The sequence below is a fragment of the Salmo trutta genome, chromosome 23 (assembly GCF_901001165.1).
Source record: "Salmo trutta chromosome 23, fSalTru1.1, whole genome shotgun sequence".
Classification (NCBI taxonomy): Eukaryota; Metazoa; Chordata; class Actinopteri; order Salmoniformes; family Salmonidae; genus Salmo; species Salmo trutta.
The window spans coordinates 23,211,071-23,230,554 of NC_042979.1; the positions used below are offsets into that span (position 1 = coordinate 23,211,071).

Genomic DNA, 19,484 nt, shown 5'->3' on the forward strand with positions numbered 1-19,484 from the left:
AAGATCGGATGGTAAAGGCTTCAGTGAATAAAGGACAGAGTAGCCTATTTTACTGTAACCACTTACTGCACTGTGACTGCAATCTTTATTTCGTATCACAATATTTTTTTATAAGGGACAACCTGCAGACGGCTACGACATAGAGAAACATTTCCAAAAGGCCATGGGTTGGTTGCACCAGATGAAAGTCAAGTTGCAATTTACCCTTTTCCATGACCATTTCCATGTTGTTTTGGTTTCCACATGTTTTGGTTCAACATGTTCTCATCTGATTTATTTTCCACATGATTAGAAATGTCTGTGTGGGGACCAAGAGGCAGCTGAGCCCATAGAGATCCTTCAAAAGTACTCATTCCTAATTCAATGGCTGAGCCCAACAGGTTGCCATACAACCAGCCTCCACCAGTGGGAGCTATTCCCACAGTGATGCTCAATGCGGCAGAGAAAATGCATCTGAAGAGACCAGTCTGTTAATGCTCCAATGATCTCAGTGTAGATCTCATCAAATCTAATAGAACAGATTTAAAATTGTCTTCTTATTAAGACAGTGTCAGACAGTGCTGTTATTATTTTGGTTGCAGATACTATTCATGTGGAAACACTGTCGGTTGTCTAAATTCTTTGACATTAATAAATGCTCCCATCCCTAAAGGTATGTAAGTCTAACCATTTTGCCATGCATACTGTAACATAGTTGCAAAGGGAAAACCTATGCTTCAGACACAGACAGATTCCACACCCTGAGGTGGATTTAAGCGGTAGGGATGTGTCTCTACATGCCTGTCTGGAAGGCAGATGACAGAACACTCCAATGCTTTAACTTCTCATAGGCTACTGTATAACAGACATGCACACGCACGTGCACACACACACCTTGGTTTTACCTGAGTATTTAGGCCTGCCTGAGTCATCCTAGTTTTCCCATCTGGAACATTCTTAAAGCTGGAGGTGCTAAGTGAACCTTTTGCAACAATGAGTTTAACACTGACACACTGGCATGAGTCATGCATTCTTTCTACATCCTCTGTTGTATCCCTATGAGAGGTCCATGTAGCACTGTGTGTATTGAATTGTATCCCTCCCTGCACTAACTCTTGAGACAATAGTCACCAAATCTACCACTGCCTCAACCCTCTACCCTTCTGCTATGAAAATGTAGCATACAATGGTGATACACAGACATAGTAACCTATTCAGAATAAAAACAATGTTTATTCAAAGCACTTTCTTACCAACCCGGGCCATTTCATGTGCTCCAAAACAGAGTAGTAATAGTGTATCACAGAATAATGAACACAAACAGAATATACACAACAGAGACTGAAACAACTTCTGGAGTCGTCTCCAACATCAGTGATAGTGTGTCTAAACGACAGAGAGGATGTGCCTGGATTGTGTGAAGATCCCTCTGTCACTGCTCTCTGTGTGTGTTTAGCATGTGTATGGACCTCAGCCGGGTTTCGGGAGGGTGCTCCAGATCCAGACAAGGGCCGCATGGGATCAGAACAGCTAGGATGGAGGGCCCTGAGGTGGGGGCATCACACATCAGAACCCTGGAGCCTCCATCCCACCATCCCCTCCCTCTGCCCATCTCGGCTAACAGTCCGCTAAATGCCAACCTCATTAGGACCCATAGGGGCCCTCTCCAGGTCTGTGGGGGACAACGGCCACATAGGATTAGCCAGAGCTGCCTGCCATTGTCAAGGGCAGACATAACTCACCCCCCCCCCCCCCCCCCCCCCCCCCCCACACTCCCCCATTTAATACACAACTACAGTCATCAGGAAGGAAAGGACAAAGGCTGGATTATACCCCTTGAGCCCTCTACCTCTAAATAACCTTGGGGAGTGGCGAGGGCATGAGTAAGAAAGTCTATTGTGAGTGGACATTGGACTTATCCTATAATAAACCACACAATACCAAAAACTTGTTACAGTACCAGTCAAACGTTTTAGAACACCTACTCATTCAAGGGTTTTTCTTTATTTTAACTATTTTCTACAATGTAGAATAATAGTGAAGACATCAAAACTATGAAATAACACATATGGACTATGAAATAACACATATGGAATCAAGTAGTAACCAAAAAAGTGCTAAACAAATCAAAATATATGTTATATTTGAGATTCTTCAAATAGCCACCCTTTGCCTTGATGACAGCTTTGCACACTCTTGGCATTCTCTCAACCAGCTTCATGAGGTAGTCACCTGGAATGCATTTCGCATTTCAATTGTGCCTTGTTAAAAGTTAATTTGTGGAATTTCTTTCCTTCTTGATGCGTTTGAGCCAATCAGTTGTGTTGTGACAAGGTAGGAGTGGTATACAGAAGATAGCCCTATTGGGTAAAAGACCAAGTCCATATTATGACAAGAACAGCTCAAATAAGCAAAGAGAAACGACAGTCCCTCATTACTTTAAGACATGTAGGTCAGTCAATACAGACCATTTCAAGAACTTTGAAGGTTTCTTCAAGTGCAGTCGCAAAAACCATCAAGCGCTATGATGAAACTGGCCCTCATGAGGACTGCCACAGGAAAGGAAGACCCAGAGTTCCCTCTGCTGCAGAGGATAAGTTCATTAGAGTTACCAGCCTCAGAAATTGCAGCCCAAATAAATGCTTCACAGAGTTCAAGTAACAGATACATCTAAACATCAACTGTTTAGAGGAGACTGTGTCAATCAGGCCTTCATGGTCGAATTGCTGCAAAGAAACCAGTACTAAAGAACACCAATAAGAAGAAGAGTCTTGCTTGGGCCAACACGAGCAATTGACATTAGACAGGTGTAAATTTGTCCTTTGGTCTGAAGTCCAAATTGGAGATTTTTGGTTCCAACCATCGTGTCTTGTGAGACGCCGTTTGGGTAAACGGATGATCGCCGCATGTGTATTTCCCACCGTAAAGCGAGGAGGTGGTGTTATGGTGTGGGGGTGCTTTGCTGGTGACACTGTCTGTGATTTATTTAGAATTCAAGGCACACTTAACCAGCACTGCTACCACAGCATTCTGCAGTGATACGCCATCCCATCTGGTTTGTGCTTAGTGGGTCTATCATTTGTTTTTCAACAGGACAATGACCCAACAAACCAACAGGCTGTGTAATGGCTGTGTAAAGTATTCAGACCCCTTGACTTTTTCCACATTTTGGTAGGTTCCAGCCTTATTCTAAAATTGATAAAATAGCTTTTTCCCCTCATCAATCTATACACAATACCCCATAATGACAAAGCAAAAATAAATGTTTGCTAATTTATTTAACAAAAAACTGAAATATAACATTTACATAAGTGTTCAGACCCTTTACTCTTTGTTGAAGCACCTTTGGCGTGATTGCAGCCTCAAGTCTTCTTTGGTATGACTCTACAAGCTTGGCACACCTGTATTTGGGGAGTTTGTCCCATTCTTCTCTGCAGATATTCTTAAGCTCTGTCAGGTTGGATGGGGAGCATTGCTGTACAGCTATTTTTAGGTCTCTCCAGAGATGTTCGATCAAGTTCAAGTCCGGGCTCTTGCTGGACCACTCAAGGACATTCAGAGACTTGTCCCAAAGCCACTCCTGCGTTGTCTTGTTGGAAGGTGAACATTCGCCCCAGTTTGACGTCCTGAGAGCTCTGGAGCAGGTTTTCATCAAGGATCTCTCCGTACTTTGCTCCATTCATCTTTCATCTTTCATCTGGAACGAATTGCAAAAATCTCTGAAGCTGGAGACTTAAATCTCCCTCTCTAACTTTAAGCATCAGCTGTCAGAGCAGCTTACCGATCACTGTACCTGTACACAGCCAATCTGTAAATACCCCACCCAACTACCTCCTCCCCATATTGTTATTTATCTTCTTGCTCTTTTGCACCCCAGTATCTCTACTTGCACATCATCATCTGCACATCTATCACTCCAGTGTTAATGATAAATTGTAATTATTTCACCTCTATGGCCTATTTATTGCCTTACCTCCCTAATCTTCTACATTTTCACACACTATATAGATTTTTCTATTGTGTTACTGACTGTACGTTTGTTTATGTGTAACTCTGTGTTGTTGTTTTTGTCGCACTGCTTTGCTTTATCTTGGCCAGGTTGCAGTTGTAAATGAGAACTTGTTCTCAACTGGCCTACCTGGTTAAATAAAGTTGTAATAAAAAAATAAAATAAAAAAATAAAATAAGAAAATCTTTGCCTCGATCCTGACTAGTCTCCCAGTTTCTGTAGCTGACAAACATCCCCCACTGCATGATGCTGTCACGTCTACTCCCACTCTTCCCCCTCTCTGGCACTTGAGGGCACCAGGCTGCCCTGCATCACTTACTCCTATCATCTGTTACGCACACCTGCCTTCCCTCGTCACGCGCATCAGCGATATTGGTCTCACTCATCATCTGTTCATTACCTCCCCTATATTTGTCAGTTCCCTTGCTCTGTTCCCCGCTGCTTCATTAATTGTTTTTGTTCATGTTACCTGTTTGCTGACGCTGTTACTGTCTCGTTCCATATTAAATATTTTACTCCCCGTACCTGCTTCGTCTCTCCAGCGTCAACTCATGTGACAGATGCTGCCACCACCATGCTTCACCGTTGGGATGGTGCCAGGTTTCCTCCAGAAGTGACGCTTGACATTCAGGCCAAAGAGTTCAATCTTGGTTTCATCAGACCAGAAACTCTTGCTTCTCATGGTCTGAGATTCTTTAGGTGCCTTTTGGCAAATTCCAAGTGGGCTGTCATGTGCCTTTTTCTGAAGAGTGGCTTCTGTCTGGCCACTCTACCATAAAAGCCTGATTGGTGGAGTGCTGCAAAGATGGTTGTCCTTCTGGAAGGTTCTCCCATCTCCACAGAGGAACTCAAGAGCTCAGTCAGAGTGACCATCGGTTTTTTGGTCACCTTCCTGACCAAGGCCCTTCTCTAGGACCGCCGAGTGCTGAAGTGCGTAAGCATCTGTCCTCGGTTGCAACACTCACTACCGAGTTCCAAACTGCCTCTGGAAGCAGCATCAGCACAAGAACTGTTAGTCGGGAGCTTCATGAAATGGGTTTCCATAGCCGAGCAGCCGCACACAAGTCTAAGATCACAATGCGCATTGCCAAGCGCTGGCTGGAGTGGAGTAAAGCTTGCCACCATAAAGTTTGGTGGAGGAGGAATATGGTCTGGGGCTGTTGTTCACATTTCGGGCTAGGCCCCTTAGTTCCAGTGAAGGGACATTTTAACGCTACAACATACAATTACATTTTAGACGATTCTGTGCTTCCAACTTTGTGGCAACAGTTTGGGGAAGGCCATTTCTTGTTTCAGCATGACAATGCACCCATGCACAAAGCGATGTTGATGTTGGTGTGGAAGAACTTGACTGGCCTGCATAGAGCCCTGACCTCAGCCCCATCAAACACCTTTGGGATGAATTGGAACGCCGACTGCGACCCAGGTCTAATCACCCAACATCACTGCCGACCTCACTAATGCTCTTGTGGCTGAATGGAAGCAAGTCCCCACAGCAATATTCCAACATCTAGTGGAAAGCCTTCCCAGAAGAGTGGAGGCTGTTATAGCAGCAAAGGGGGGACCAGATCCATATTAATGCACATGATTTTGGAATGAGATGTTCGACGAACATACAGTACCAGTCAAAAGTTTGGACACACCTACACATTGAAATGTATGTTTTTATTTGTACTATTTTCTACATTGTAGAATAATAGTGAAGATAGAAAAACTATGAAATAACACATATGGAATCATGCAGTAACCAAAAAAGTGTTAAACAAATCCAAATGTATTTTTATATTTGTAAGGGGTGCGTACTGGCGGCAGAGAAGTCAGGCGCAGGAGAGCAAAAACTGTGTTACAATGGAGCAGTTTAATAATAAAAATCACCTGAATCAGAACAAACAATCAATGGGTACAAAACCCGTCGCACACCAGATAAACGTGCACATGCACTTACAATAAACTATTCCGGACAAGGACATAGGGGGAACAGATGGTTAAATACACAACATGTAATGATGGAATTGAAACCAGGTGTGTGGGAAGACAAGACAAAACAAATGGAAAATGAAAAGTGGATCGATGATGGCTAGAAGACCGGCGACGCCGACCGCAGAACGCCGCCCGAACAAGGAGAGGAACCAACTTCGGCGGAAGTCGTGACAATATTTGAGATTCTTCAAAGTAGCCACCCTTAGCCTTGATGACAGCTTTGCACACTCTTGGCATTCTCTCAACCAGCTTCATGAGGAATGCTTTTCCAAAAGTCTTGAAGGAGTTCCCACATATGCTGAGCACCTGTTGGTTGCTTTTCCTTCACTTTGCAGTCCAACTCATCCCAAACCATCTCAATTGGGTTGAGGTCGGGTGATTGAGGAGGCCAGGTCATCTGATGCAGCACTCCATCATTCTCCTTCTTGGTCAAATAGCTCTTACACAGCCTGGAGGCGTGTTGGGTCATTGTCCTGTTGAAAAACAAATGATAGTCCCACTAAGCGCAAACCAGATGGGATGGTGTATCACTGCAGAATGCTGTGGTAGCCATGCTGGTTAAATACGCCTTGAATTCTAAATAAATCACAGACAGTGTCACCAGCAAAGCACCGCCACATCATCACACCTCCTCCTTCATGCTTCACGGTGGGAACCACACATGCAGAGATCATCCGTTCATCTACTCCGTGTCTCACAAAATACAGCGGTTGGAACCAAAAATCTCAAATCAGAACAAAGGACAGATTTCCACCGGTCTAATGTCAATTGCTTATGTTTCTTGGCCCAAGCAAGTCTCTTCTTATTGCTGTCCTTCAGTAGTGGTTTATTTGCAGCAATTTGACCATGAAAGCCTGATTCACACAGTCTCCTGTGAACAGTTGATGTGAGATGTGTCTGTTACTTGAACTCTGTGAAGCATTTATTTGGGCTGCAATCTAAGGTGCAGTTAATTGCCTTCATGTCTCAGAACAAGCAGAGACTGACGAGTTTCAGAAGAAAGTCTTTGTTTCTAGCCATTTTGAGCCTGTAATCGAAACCACAAATGCTGATGCTCCAGATACTCAACTAGTCTAAAGAAGGCCAGTTTTATTGCCTCTTTAATCAGCACAACCATTTTCAGCAGTGCTAACATAATTGCAAAAGGGTTTCTAATGATCAATTAGCCTTTTAAAATTATAAACTTGGATTAGCTAACACAATGTTCCATTGGAATACAGGTGTGATGGTTGCTGATAATGGCCTTTGCACGCCTATGTAGATATTCCATAAAACATTTGCCGTTTCCAGCTACAATAGTCATTTACAACATTAACAATGTCTACACTGTATTTCTGATCAATTTGATGTTATTTTAATGGACCAAAAATGTGCTTTTCTTTCAAAAACAAGGACATTTCTAAGTGACCCCAAACTTTTGAACGTTAGTGTCTGTTTTACCATTTACGCCTTCCCTGTGGCTCAGTTGGTAGAGCATGGTGTTTGCAACACCAGCATGGTGTGTGCAACGCCAGGGTTGTGGGTTTGATTCCCACAGGGGGCCAGTACAAAAAACTTAAATAAAAAAAAATAAAAAAATGCATGAAATGAAATGTATGTATTCACTACTGTAAGTCACTCTGGATAAGAGTGTCTGCTAAATGACTAAAATGTAAAAAAAAATTGAAATGAAAGTGCTTCATGTATCTAGTCCGCCCATTTGAATAAGTCATAAGTATTTGAACCAATTCACCTATAGTAGTCAAAAGTTTAGTATTTCGTCCAATATTCTTAGCATGCAATGACTGCATTAAGCTTGTGACTCTACAAACGTGTTAGCTGCATTTGCAGTTTGAAAACAAAAGGTATAGCCCTTTCTCGAAACAAAAGGTCATGTTCAGGCAGCTATCTCTGCACAACACCACAGTATGCCCACCCCCTCTATGCCCACCCCTCGCCTGATGGGACACTTCAAAGATTAGAAACCAGGCAAAGGCCCCCCACACCACTCTGTTGTAACCACACCTACTTTATCCTCACAGGCCCTTCCCCTTCTGGGCTCACTAATGAACTCCAGAGGTCAGTCACTCTAACTCCACAAGCTGAGGATACAGATAGGAAAGTTTTGAGATCGATATTACTAAGAAGAAGAGATTGATACTACACTTTGCATAATCTAAGGGCCACCACTAAATCCACAGCCCCTCTCATAGTATTATCACAGTGATGTTGGTCTGATTCTAGCGAGATCAGCACACAGATTTGGATAAGGAATTTGATCTTGATTTTCACTTTGACCATTGTAGTGGACTCTGCAGGCAATGCATCATGTATCTGGTAAGCATATATTTTTCAACCTTTACTAGATTAGTGAATCAGAGGTCTGGCAAGAGAGCAACAGCAACATGATGACCCGTCCCTCCTTACAGCTGACCCCTACCACCAGGGAAACGTCAGGATGACCCTGGAGAAGTCTGACCTCTGGAAGTCCTTCCACAACCTAGCGACTGAGATGATAATCACCAAACATGGCCGGTAAGATACTGTTGTTGTCAAATCAATCATCATCATCATGGCTGGTGCCATCTCCAAACTAGCCATTGACTGAGCACATCCCATGTCTCCCATATCCCATTCATTTCTGATATGTAAATCGACAAAACACAATTGAGGTGTGTGCACCGAGGAGTACATTTCTTGCAATTCTGTAGCTTTAGCAATGTAGTGAAACTCTCTCTCTGCTGCTAGTGTGCTTTTCTTCTTGTGTAAGAATGAGAGAGCACAGTGTTGTGGTCAGGAATTGAGAATATAATACCAATAATAATAAATAATAATAATAGGAAATAATACCATTTGCCTTAACTTACCTCATTTGCACTCACTGTATATAGACTTTTTGTTTTCTTTTGTTCTACTGTATCATTGACCGTATGTTTTGTTTATTCCATGTGTAACTCTGTGTTGTTGTATGTGTTGAATTGCTATGCTTTATCTTGGCCAGGTCGCAGTTGCAAATGAGAACTTGTTCTCAACTAGCCTACCTGGTTAAATAAAGGTGAAATAAATAAATAATTGTGTGGGATTGTGTGCATCAGGAGGATGTTTCCCCACTGCAACGTCAGTCTATCTGGACTCCAACCCTATGCCAACTATGTCCTCATGGTGGATATGGTTCCTGTGGACAACTTCAGATACAGGGTAAGAACATGTCCACCTTCCTTCTATAATGCATCATATATCATGTCTTATAGACACATTACAATACATTTCTATTGGGAAAGGTCCTATTTGGAAGCCAAACGTGTCACAATTTGGAATATAGTCAGGCATTGTTTTAAAAGGAAACATCGAGATTAAGTAGAAAACAAGCTTGTATATCAACCCCAGCAGTCAGTCTGCATACAGTCCAGACGGTGACACACTAACACCCAGCCAATCACCACACACACTGCATATCAAAGACCATTACTACTTCCTGTTTTTCTACCCCCGGCTGGAGGTCCAGCCATTTAGCACCCCACCTCCAACTCTCCCCGCTCTAATCAAAGTGAATGGGGAGCAATCATCCCTCCATGCATCCACTGGCCCTCCCCTCAGTACACTGTTGCTTTTGACCAAATGGCTCCACCGAGAGAGAGTTTTTCCTTTGTTATAGCAGTTGAAGTATATATGTTGGTAGATTATATGCAATGATGTACATACCTGCATGATACTACTCAAGCATGCAGTGATATGCACCAAAGATTCCTTACATATCTCACTGTAGAGACTAAGGGTATGTGAGTTTTTCTGGTGTCTAAATGTCAAGTCTTGTCTTGGAGTTTGTTTCACACCTGGGTAAATCACATCCCCTCCCCCCTGCTCTCTGTCTCTGTAGTGGAATAAGGGCCAGTGGGACATGGCTGGGAAAGCCGAGCCCCAACTCCCATGTCGGACGTACGTACATCCGGACTCCCCCGCCCCGGGCTCCTACTGGATGAAGCAATCGGTGTCCTTCCTCAAGCTCAAACTCACCAACAATACTCTGGACCAGCACGGCCATGTAAGTAAACCCATCTCCTTCTTTACTGGATCCCCAGCCCACAACGCCTCACAGTCTGAGAGTATACAGTTGTACTGTCGATAAACAATGCTGTTAGTTTTTTAATGTTTTTTATATTTTTATTTGACATATAAAGAAATACAAATTACAAATTGAACAGATACATAATTGTATCCCTCTATACTTATTGAACCACCTCCCTTTAACAACAAAAGTAGCATACAAAAATAAAATACATTTACGATGGGAAATAATAATATATAAATATGCACACAAGTACACATACACAAAAAGAAAAAAATATCACAACATACTATCCCTTCCTTCCCACACCCTTCCGTATCCCGTTGGCCAAAATTCTTACTCATGAACAATAGAAGGCAACTGTTCAAAAAAGGAAATGAAAGGCTGCCATCTCAAGAAAAAGTTATCAGTACATCCTCTCAGAGTGTATTTAATTTTTTCTAAGTGTAGAAAAGACATTAGATCTTTCAACCAGGATGATGTAGTGGCAGGTTTGAAGGATTCCCAGTTAAGCAAGATCTGCCGGCGGGCTGTAAAGGAGGCAAGCGCTACAACGTCCGCTTTACTTTTAGTGAGACTAGGCAACAAAGATGGAACTCCAAATATAGCTATTAGAGGAAACAATGCTGTTAGTTCACTCGACCTGTGTTGTATCTGTTCTGTCCCCAGATCATCCTGCACTCTATGCATCACTACATCCCACGCTTCTCTGTGGTCCAGGCTGACAGTCTGTACAGTGTACGCTGGGGACACTTCCATTCCTTCTCCTTCCCTGAGACCTCCTTCACTGCAGTCACCGCCTACCAGAACACTAAGGTCCATCTACAAACTCACGTGTTAAGAACATACAAATGACACACCTACATAATTCACTTTTCGGGAATGAGTGTAACCTAATTTGATGTCTTCATCTCTACTCCTGCTTTCAGATCGCTAAACTGAAGATTGACCACAACCCCTTTGCTAAGGGATTCAAAGGGGAAAACACCCGTACTCATAGCAAGAGGTAGGTATTATTAGAACGATAACACTTGGTGCATGTGAGAATACAAGCAATAGCAAATGTATTTACATGTAATTTTTTCCCCATAGGTGTCGATCCAAGAGTCCTGGGAATGCTGCAAAGAAAGCCAAAGAAGACAAAGATCTAGGAAACAAAAGTCCTCCAGGTACCAATTAACAATATATGACCCTGTTATAATGTAAATGGTTGCCAGCCTATTGGCAGTCTCATTGATGCAAAACCTTTTCCCCGACAGACCTCCAGAGGCCAAAATTAAACTGTGAGCCAGAAGAACAGAGAATGACCCTAGGAGCCACAGAGAACGTGGTTTCGGGTAAGGAGGATCTCTTGTCCCCCTGGGCCTTGAAACAGGACCCGTCCCAGAGCCACAGCCTGCACACTGAAATACTGGAGCTCCACGACCACAGACAGGAATACAGCACTGAGGAGCAGATGGTGCCTGGCCCTGCATCTATGTCCTACCAACCATACAGGTACTGTACAACCACCAGGAACACACACTCACACATTGTAAATTACACCTTGACTTCCATTGTTTTAAAGAAACCCAAGGCTGACACACCACACTCATTTAGAGAGTCACTCTAACAGCCTGCACACCCACATGAGAACTAACATATGCAGAAACAGCACCCGTTATGCCAATAGAACATTCAGTGACTCATGGCTATACTTAACAGGCCATCTATGATGCAAGAAGTGGACACCTCCATACTGTGCATGAAAAAGTAGAGTGACTGATTTCATTTGTGGGTTGATGTCATGATGGCAACAACAACTAACAGTTCATATCAGTAACCCACTCCATATTTCTCATTGTCTCCAGATCGGTTGAGAATGGCAGACTTCCCTCTCCCTCCTCTATAGTGGAGGATGGTGAATGCAGGCGCAGCTATGAGTCTCACGTCCCAGATGTAGCCACTGTCCCTGGACACGAGACTACCAGACCTGGCCTTGTCAGGGACATGGGTCACCACCACCTCACCTTGGCTCCAGCCATGCCCCAGGACTACAGAGTGTCCCCGGTCCATCTGCCCATGTCCTCCAAAACCTACCCTGGGAATATGAGTTACAGTTACCCCCTCTATGGCCACTACTCCACTGACCAGGGTATGGGTCAGTGGGCTGAGTGTGGTACTGGACAGTATTCTGGACCGTACTTTCCTCACCACCTGCCCTTCCTCACCAGTCAAACGCTGACCACAGACCAGGGCACCCTCCCAACGCAGTTTTTATCATCATGGCAACATAGCGGCAGAGTGGAGCTGGAGCCAGAACTTAAGTTTGGACAATGAGGCTGATCTGACAAACAGATCAGAATAGCTGACTCAGACTCACAAAGCGAAGGAGCGGGCTTTCACATTGTGAAGAAAGATACTTGGGACATTTCAGAAAAGTTTCAGAGGGAAAAGTTGGTGATATTTGTGCATGAGGTCCTAACAAAGATATCTTAATGTGTGTTCTTTGAACTTGTTCTCTGCTATGTTTGTCAAGAGGGGTGTGTGCCATTTGCTGTTCCCAGTTTAGTCAGGCCTGCAGTCAAATTCAGCTGAAAGAGCAGAACGCTATGTCAACGCTATATACTGGACTTAATGGACTGAACCTGCTCTCCTACTGTGCTGGTGCTCCATATGAACTGCCTTTAAATGTGTGTGGACGTTCATGCTTGTACGATGCATGTAAAGTATGTGTGTTTGTGATAATTGAGATCAGAATATAACCAAACCTACTGGGTACAGACGTTAGATTAACGTCTAGTTTAGATTTACATTTGGTTGAGTTATCAACGAACGTTAATTCAACGTGAAATCAACAAAATATTTCACCATCTCATTGAATTTAGGTTAAAGAAATACAAAATTCCTTTATGTTGATGACTTTTCCCCAAACCCAACCCGTTTTCCACGTTAATTCAATGTCATCACATTGAGGTTTTTGGTTGAAGTGTGTGTGTTTGTGTGTTTACTCATTAAAGTTATGATAACTGAGATCAGAATATAACCAAATCCACTGGGTACAGACGTCAGTTCAATATCTAATTTTGATTTAGATTTGGTTGAGTTGTCAACGAAAGTGAATTCAATGTGAAATAAACTAAATATTTCACCATGTCACTGGATTTAGGTTAAAGAAATGCGAAATTCACTTATGTTGATGACTTTCCCCCAAATCCAATCCGTTTTCCACATTGATTCAATGTCATCACATTGAATTTTTGGTTGAAATGATGTGGGAACAATGTTGATTCAACCAGTTTTTGCCCCGTGGGAAATGGTGTCATGATATTCCAAAATAAATATAATTCAGAATCAACTCATATTCCCATATTGAAACATTTATCTTTATCATACATGTTGTGAATATTACAACTCTTTTCACACAAGCCATAAGTGATCCAAGGGAAGTCAATGTTTCACAGGAGACACTGCAGGAATAAGAGATACAGAGGTGAGTCCTTCACTCCCACAGAAGGACAGCGCAGGCACACATGTAAGTCTGTCATTGTCATAGGATGGTTGGCAACGCAGGGAACAGACGAACATAGAAGGGCACAAAGATTAGTCTTTACCTCTGTAAAACCTAGAACTGACGAAAGAGAGCGAGGGGGAGAGAGATGATCATAAGGCTGGCTGATTTTACATCTGTGCCGTAAATAATTAACCGAGAGAGAGAGAGAGAGAGAGAGAGACCGTCTACAACTAGCCGATAGGGCTTCTGGGAGCACACAAGGCCAGGGTCAGTGGGCCTATCACAAAGCTCCACGTCCTCCTATATACTGTGGAGATGGTTGCAATTATACCTGAGAGAAGATGAGTAAAATAGTGTTAGTTCATTCAGGAAATCAATGTGGACATGGAGTTTATGGAAATGGTCCAAAAATGGAAATTGATCCCAACTCTCAAAAAGTGGTAAGACCTATTTTGTAATGTAAAGAGCTGCAATGCAATGCAATGAATACAATGTATTTCTATCCAAACATTTAAATGAAATATTCATGAACCATTTGGAAGTTTTTGTATTATATATTAGCCTAAGCTAAACTGCACAAAAGTCCTGAAAACGTATTCACAGAAGATAAACTGGGTATAAAAGTATTATTGCCCAATTGAGAGCATCCTGTTCACCCCACTATCATCCAGAAGGCAAGGTCAGTACAGGTGTATCAAAGCTGGGACAGAGAGACTGAAAAACAGCTTCTATCTCAAGGCCACCAGACTGTTGAACAGCCACCACTAACACAGAGAGGCTGCTGCCTACATACAGACTTGAAATCATTGGCCACTTTAATAAATGGAACACTAGTCACTTTAATAATGTTTACATATCTTGCATTACTCATCTCATAAGTATATACTGTATTCTATACTATCTATTGCATCTTAGCCTATGCAGCTCTGACATTGCTCATCCATATATTTCTATATTTTTATTCCATTCCTTTACATAGATTTGTGTGTATTAGGTATTTGTTGTGGAATTGTTAGATATTACTTGTTAGATATTGCTGTACTGTCAGAACTAGAAGCACAAGCATTTCGCTACACTCACAATAACATCTGCTAACCATGTGTACTGTATGTGACCAATAAAATGTGATATGATTTGATTTATTGGACTGAAGCCCATGCGAAGACTGTGAGTGACAGCTGCCTGATTACAGACAATGGTTGTGATTGTCCAGGACCATTTCCAGGTCTCATTGTGCCAATAAAACAATCTGTTTTAGCTGTACCTAGCCTGACAATAGCCTGAGCGGTTCAGCTCTCCGTGCATAATCAAAACTGGCAAAGAACAGACCCCATCATTCGTTCTGTGCTTTCTGTTGCATTTGATCAAGTCAAACAAGTAGAAAATTGAATTCCTCTCCCTGGACAGGACAAATGGATGGACCAGAGTGGAGATGAGGCGACTGCTGTCCCCACTGGCTTCAAGATGTCCACCATTGTTCCTGTGCCCAAGAAAGAAAAGGTAATTGAACTAAATGACTATCGCCCCATAGCACTCACTTCTGTCATCATGAAGTGCTTTGAGAGGCTAGTTAAGGATCATATCACCTCCACCTTACCTGACACCCTAGACCCACTTCAACTTGCATACCGCCCCAGTAGATCCACAGACGGTCACTCTGCCAGAGCTCCAGAATTCCTCTGTGGACATGGGAGAACCTTCCAGAAGGACAACCATCTCTTCAACACTCCACCAATCAGGCCTTTATGGTAAAGTGCCAGACTGAAGGCACTCTTCAGTAAAAGGCACAAGACAGCCCGCTTGGAGTTTGCCAAAAGGCACCTAAAGGACTCTCAGTCCATGAGAAACAAGATTCTCTGGTCTGATGAAACCAAGATTGAACTCTTTGGCCTGAGTGCCAAGGGTCACGTCTGGAGGAAACCTGGAACCATCCCTATGGTTAAGTATGGTGGTGGCAGCATCATACTGTGCGGATGTTTTTCAGCGGCGGGGACTGGGAGACTAGTCAGGATCAAGGAAAAGATGACCGGAGCAAAGTACAGAGAGATCATTGAGGAAAACCTGCTCCAGACTGGGGCGAAGGTTCACCTTCCAACAGGACATACCCAAGAAGACTCAAGGCTGTAATCGCTGCCAAAGGTACTTCAACAAAGTACCTAGTAAAGGGTGTGAATACTAATGTTTTTTTATACATTTCCGGAAAATTCTAAAAACCTGTTTTTGCTTTGTCAATATGGGGTATTGTGTGTAGATTGATGAGGGAAAAAAATGTCATCCATTTTATGATAAGGCTGAAACTTAACAAAATGTGGAAAAAGTCCAGGGGTTTGAATACTTTCTGAATGCACTGTATATAGCCTCGTTATTGTTATTTTATTGTGATTTTACAGACTGTAAAATACCCATCACTAGCAGGCCTCCACCCAGTACCCTGCCCTGAACTGTCACTAGCCGGCTACCACCCAGTTACTCAACCCTCCAACTTAGAAGCTGCTGCCCTATGTACATAGACATGGACCACTGGTCACTTTAACTTCTTACATCTAGACGTTCCGCTAGCAGAACACCTGCTCCAATATCCAATGATGGGCGTGGCGCGAAATACAAACTCCTCGAAAATCCGAAAACTTCAATTTTTCAAACATATGACTATTTTACACCATTTTAAAGACAAGACTCTCCTTTATCTAACCACACTGTCCGATTTCAAAAAGGGTTTACAACGAAAGCAAAACATTAGATTATGTCAGCAGAGTACCCAACCAGAAATAATCAGACACCCATTTTTCAAGCTAGCATAAAATGTCACAAAAACCAAAACCACAGCTAAATGCAGCACTAACCTTTGATGATCTTCATCAGATGACACTCCTAGGACATTATGTTATACAATGCATGCATGTTTTGTTCAATCAAGTACATATTTATATCAAAAACCAGCTTTTTACATTAGCATGTGACGTTCAGAACTAGCATTCCCACCGAACACTTCCGGTGAATTTACTAAATTAATCACGATAAACGTTCACAAAAAACACAACAATTATTTTAAGAATTATAGATACAGAACTCCTTTATGCAATCGCGGTGTCCGATTTTAAAATAGCTTTTCGGTGAAAGCACATTTTGCAATATTCTGAGTAGATAGCTCGCCATCACGGGCTAGCTATTTTGACACCCACCAAGTTTGGTACTCACCAAACTCAGATTTACTATAAAAAAAATTGGATTACCTTTGCTGTTCTTCGTCAGAATGCACTCCCAGGACTTCTACTTAAACAACAAATGTTGGTTTGGTTCCAAATAATCCATAGTTATATCCAAATAGCGGCGTTTTGTTCGTGCGTTCAAGACACTATCCGAAGGGTGACGCGCGGACGCGTATTGTGATTTTCAAAATATTCCATTACCGTACTTCGAAGCATGTCAAACGCTGTTTAAAATAAATTTTTATGTGATTTTTCTCGTAAAAAAGCGATAATATTCCGACCGGGAGACGTCCTTTCCGTTCAAAGACTCAAAATCTAAAATGGACTCTTCACGTGCACGCGTGTGCCCGTCTCATTGTTCTCAGATCGACCACTTACCAAATGCGCTACTGTTTTTCAGCCATGGGCTGCAAAGTCATCATTCAACGTCTGGCGCCTTCTGAGACCCTATGGGAGCCTTAGAAAATGTCACGTTACAGCAGAGATCCTTTGTTTTGGATAGAGATGACAAAGAAGGCCAAGAAATGGTCAGACAGGGTACTTCCTGTACAGAATCTTCTCAGGTTTTGGCCTGCCATTTGAGTTCTGTTATACTCACAGACACCATTCAAACAGTTTTAGAAACTTTGGAGTGTTTTCTATCCAAAGCTACTAATTATATGCATATTCCAGTTTCTGGGCAGGAGTAATAACCAGATTAAATCGGGTACGTTTTTTATCCGGCCGTGAAAATACTGCCCCCTATCCATAACAGGTTAATAGTGGAACACCAGTCACTTTAATAATGTTCACATACTGTTTTACTCATTTCATATGTATATACTGTATTCTACTCTATTTTAATCAATGCACATCTGACATTGCTCGTCCTAATATTTATACATTTCTTAATTACATTATTTTACTTTGAGATTTGAATGTATTGTTGTGAATTGTTAGATACTACTGCACTGTTGGAGCTAGGAACACAATCACTTCGCCACACCTGCATTAACATCTGCTAAATAAGTGTATGTGACCAATGCAATTTGTTTTGATTTGATTTGAGAGAGTATGAGGGCAGAGGTGAGGAAAGGACATCAAAACATAGGTGATATATACAACAAAGAGTTACCTTTCTTTGTTTGAAGCTGAATAAAGTGTTTCCTCTCTCTCTGTCTCTCTCTCCCACACACACAATACCACGCACGAAGGCACGCACGCACGCACGAAGGCACGCACGCACACAGTCCCACTAAGCCCAAACCAGATGGGATGGTGTATCACTGCAGTATGCTGTGGTAGCCATGCTGGTTAAGTGTGCCTTGAATTCTAAATAAATGTCACCAGCAAAGCAACCCACACCATAACACCTCCTCTTCCATGCTTTACGGTGGGAAATACACATGCAGAGATCATCCGTTCACCCACACCGCGTCTCACAAAGACATGGCGGTTGGAACCAAAAATCTCCAATTTGGACTCCAGACCAAGGACAAATTTCCACCTGTCTAATGTCCTTCTTCTTATTGGTGTCCTTTAGTACTGGTTTCTTTGCAGCAATTCGACCATGAAGGCCTGATTCACACAGTCTCCTCTGAACAGTTGATGTTTAGATGAATCTGTTACTTGAACTCTATGAAGCATTTATCTGTTCTTGAAATTTTCCATATTGACTGGCCTTCATGTCTTAAAGTAATGATGGACTGTCGTTTCTCTTTGCTTATTTGAGCTGTTCTTGACATACTATGGACTTGGTCTTTTACCAAATAGGGCTATCTTCTGTAGACCACCCCTACCTTGTCACAACACAACTGATTGGCTCAAACGCATTAAGAAGGAAATAAATTCCACAAATTAACATTTAACAAGGCACACCTGTTAATTGAAATGCATTCCAGGTGACTACCTCATGAAGCTGGTTGAGAGAATGCCAAGAGTGTGCAAAGCTGTCATCAAGGCAAAGGGTGGCTACTATGAAGAATCTCAAATATAAAACATATTTTGATTTGTTTAACACTTTTTTGATTACTGCATGATTCAAAATATGTGCTATTTCATAGTTGTGATGTCTTCACTATTATTCTACAATGTAGAAAATAGTACAATTAAAGAAAAACCCTTGAATGAGTAGGTATTCTAAAACGTTTGACCGGTAGTGTACATACACACATGGACCTATGTGGACTGCCATACAGTTGCATCCTGCTCCACTATTGTAGAGGGGATAGAGCCTGCCCTCTCTTTTACAGCTCCCAGGGCAGCACTCATCACTATGGACTACACACTCCAACATGGCAGCCGCCAACAGTTAGCTGGAGGTTAGCTGGTAATGGATTGGAGAAAGGCCTGCATCAACCTGGTGCTTTACAGCCTGAGGAGGGGTTGACCATCAACCACAGCCTGATTCATTTAAGGAATTACCACAGAAGCCACTGCTATCAAAGTCCAAATTAATACATTGACTTAGCCTTTAATGACTCCAATTTAATGTGGCGGAGAGCCATACTGCTAAGGAGAGAGAGCAGAGAGGTGAGGCACTTTGTTTGGAAAGCTAAATAAAACAGACAGAACAATGATGCAGAACAGGACATTGAATATGTTTGCATGTGCACAGTATTCTGTAGCTCATATCCCATTTAAGGTCTTATTCAGGATAAGTTGTTTACATGCACCCTTGATATCCCGCTCATGAGTATCCCTGTATCCATGAATAAACAGAATATTCCTAATTTAAATTAATACGGGTTAAATGAATAGAAACTGATATCTGGACACTGACTGTAGGCC

The 19,484-nt window shown here is 42.4% G+C and overlaps 1 protein-coding gene across 1 annotated transcript; it reads left to right on the forward strand.

The window, feature by feature from the left end:
• Window positions 1-8,202: 8,202 nt before the first annotated feature.
• LOC115159630 (T-box-containing protein TBX6L) lies at window positions 8,203-13,362 on the forward strand. The gene is made up of 9 exons (XM_029709538.1): window positions 8,203-8,284; window positions 8,377-8,482; window positions 9,043-9,145; window positions 9,825-9,989; window positions 10,683-10,829; window positions 10,943-11,019; window positions 11,106-11,182; window positions 11,273-11,510; window positions 11,864-13,362. Exons 1-9 carry the CDS (start codon window positions 8,269-8,271, stop codon window positions 12,330-12,332), a joined length of 1,398 nt encoding a protein of 465 aa, XP_029565398.1. The 5' UTR covers window positions 8,203-8,268; the 3' UTR covers window positions 12,333-13,362.
• Window positions 13,363-19,484: the final 6,122 nt, after the last annotated feature.

Coding starts and splice junctions, on each gene's coding strand:
- LOC115159630 (XM_029709538.1), top strand. Junction 8,483..9,042: donor ATAATCACCAAACATGGCCG/GTAAGATACTGT, acceptor TGTGTGCATCAG/GAGGATGTTTCCCCACTGCA. Junction 9,990..10,682: donor CTCTGGACCAGCACGGCCAT/GTAAGTAAACCC, acceptor TTCTGTCCCCAG/ATCATCCTGCACTCTATGCA.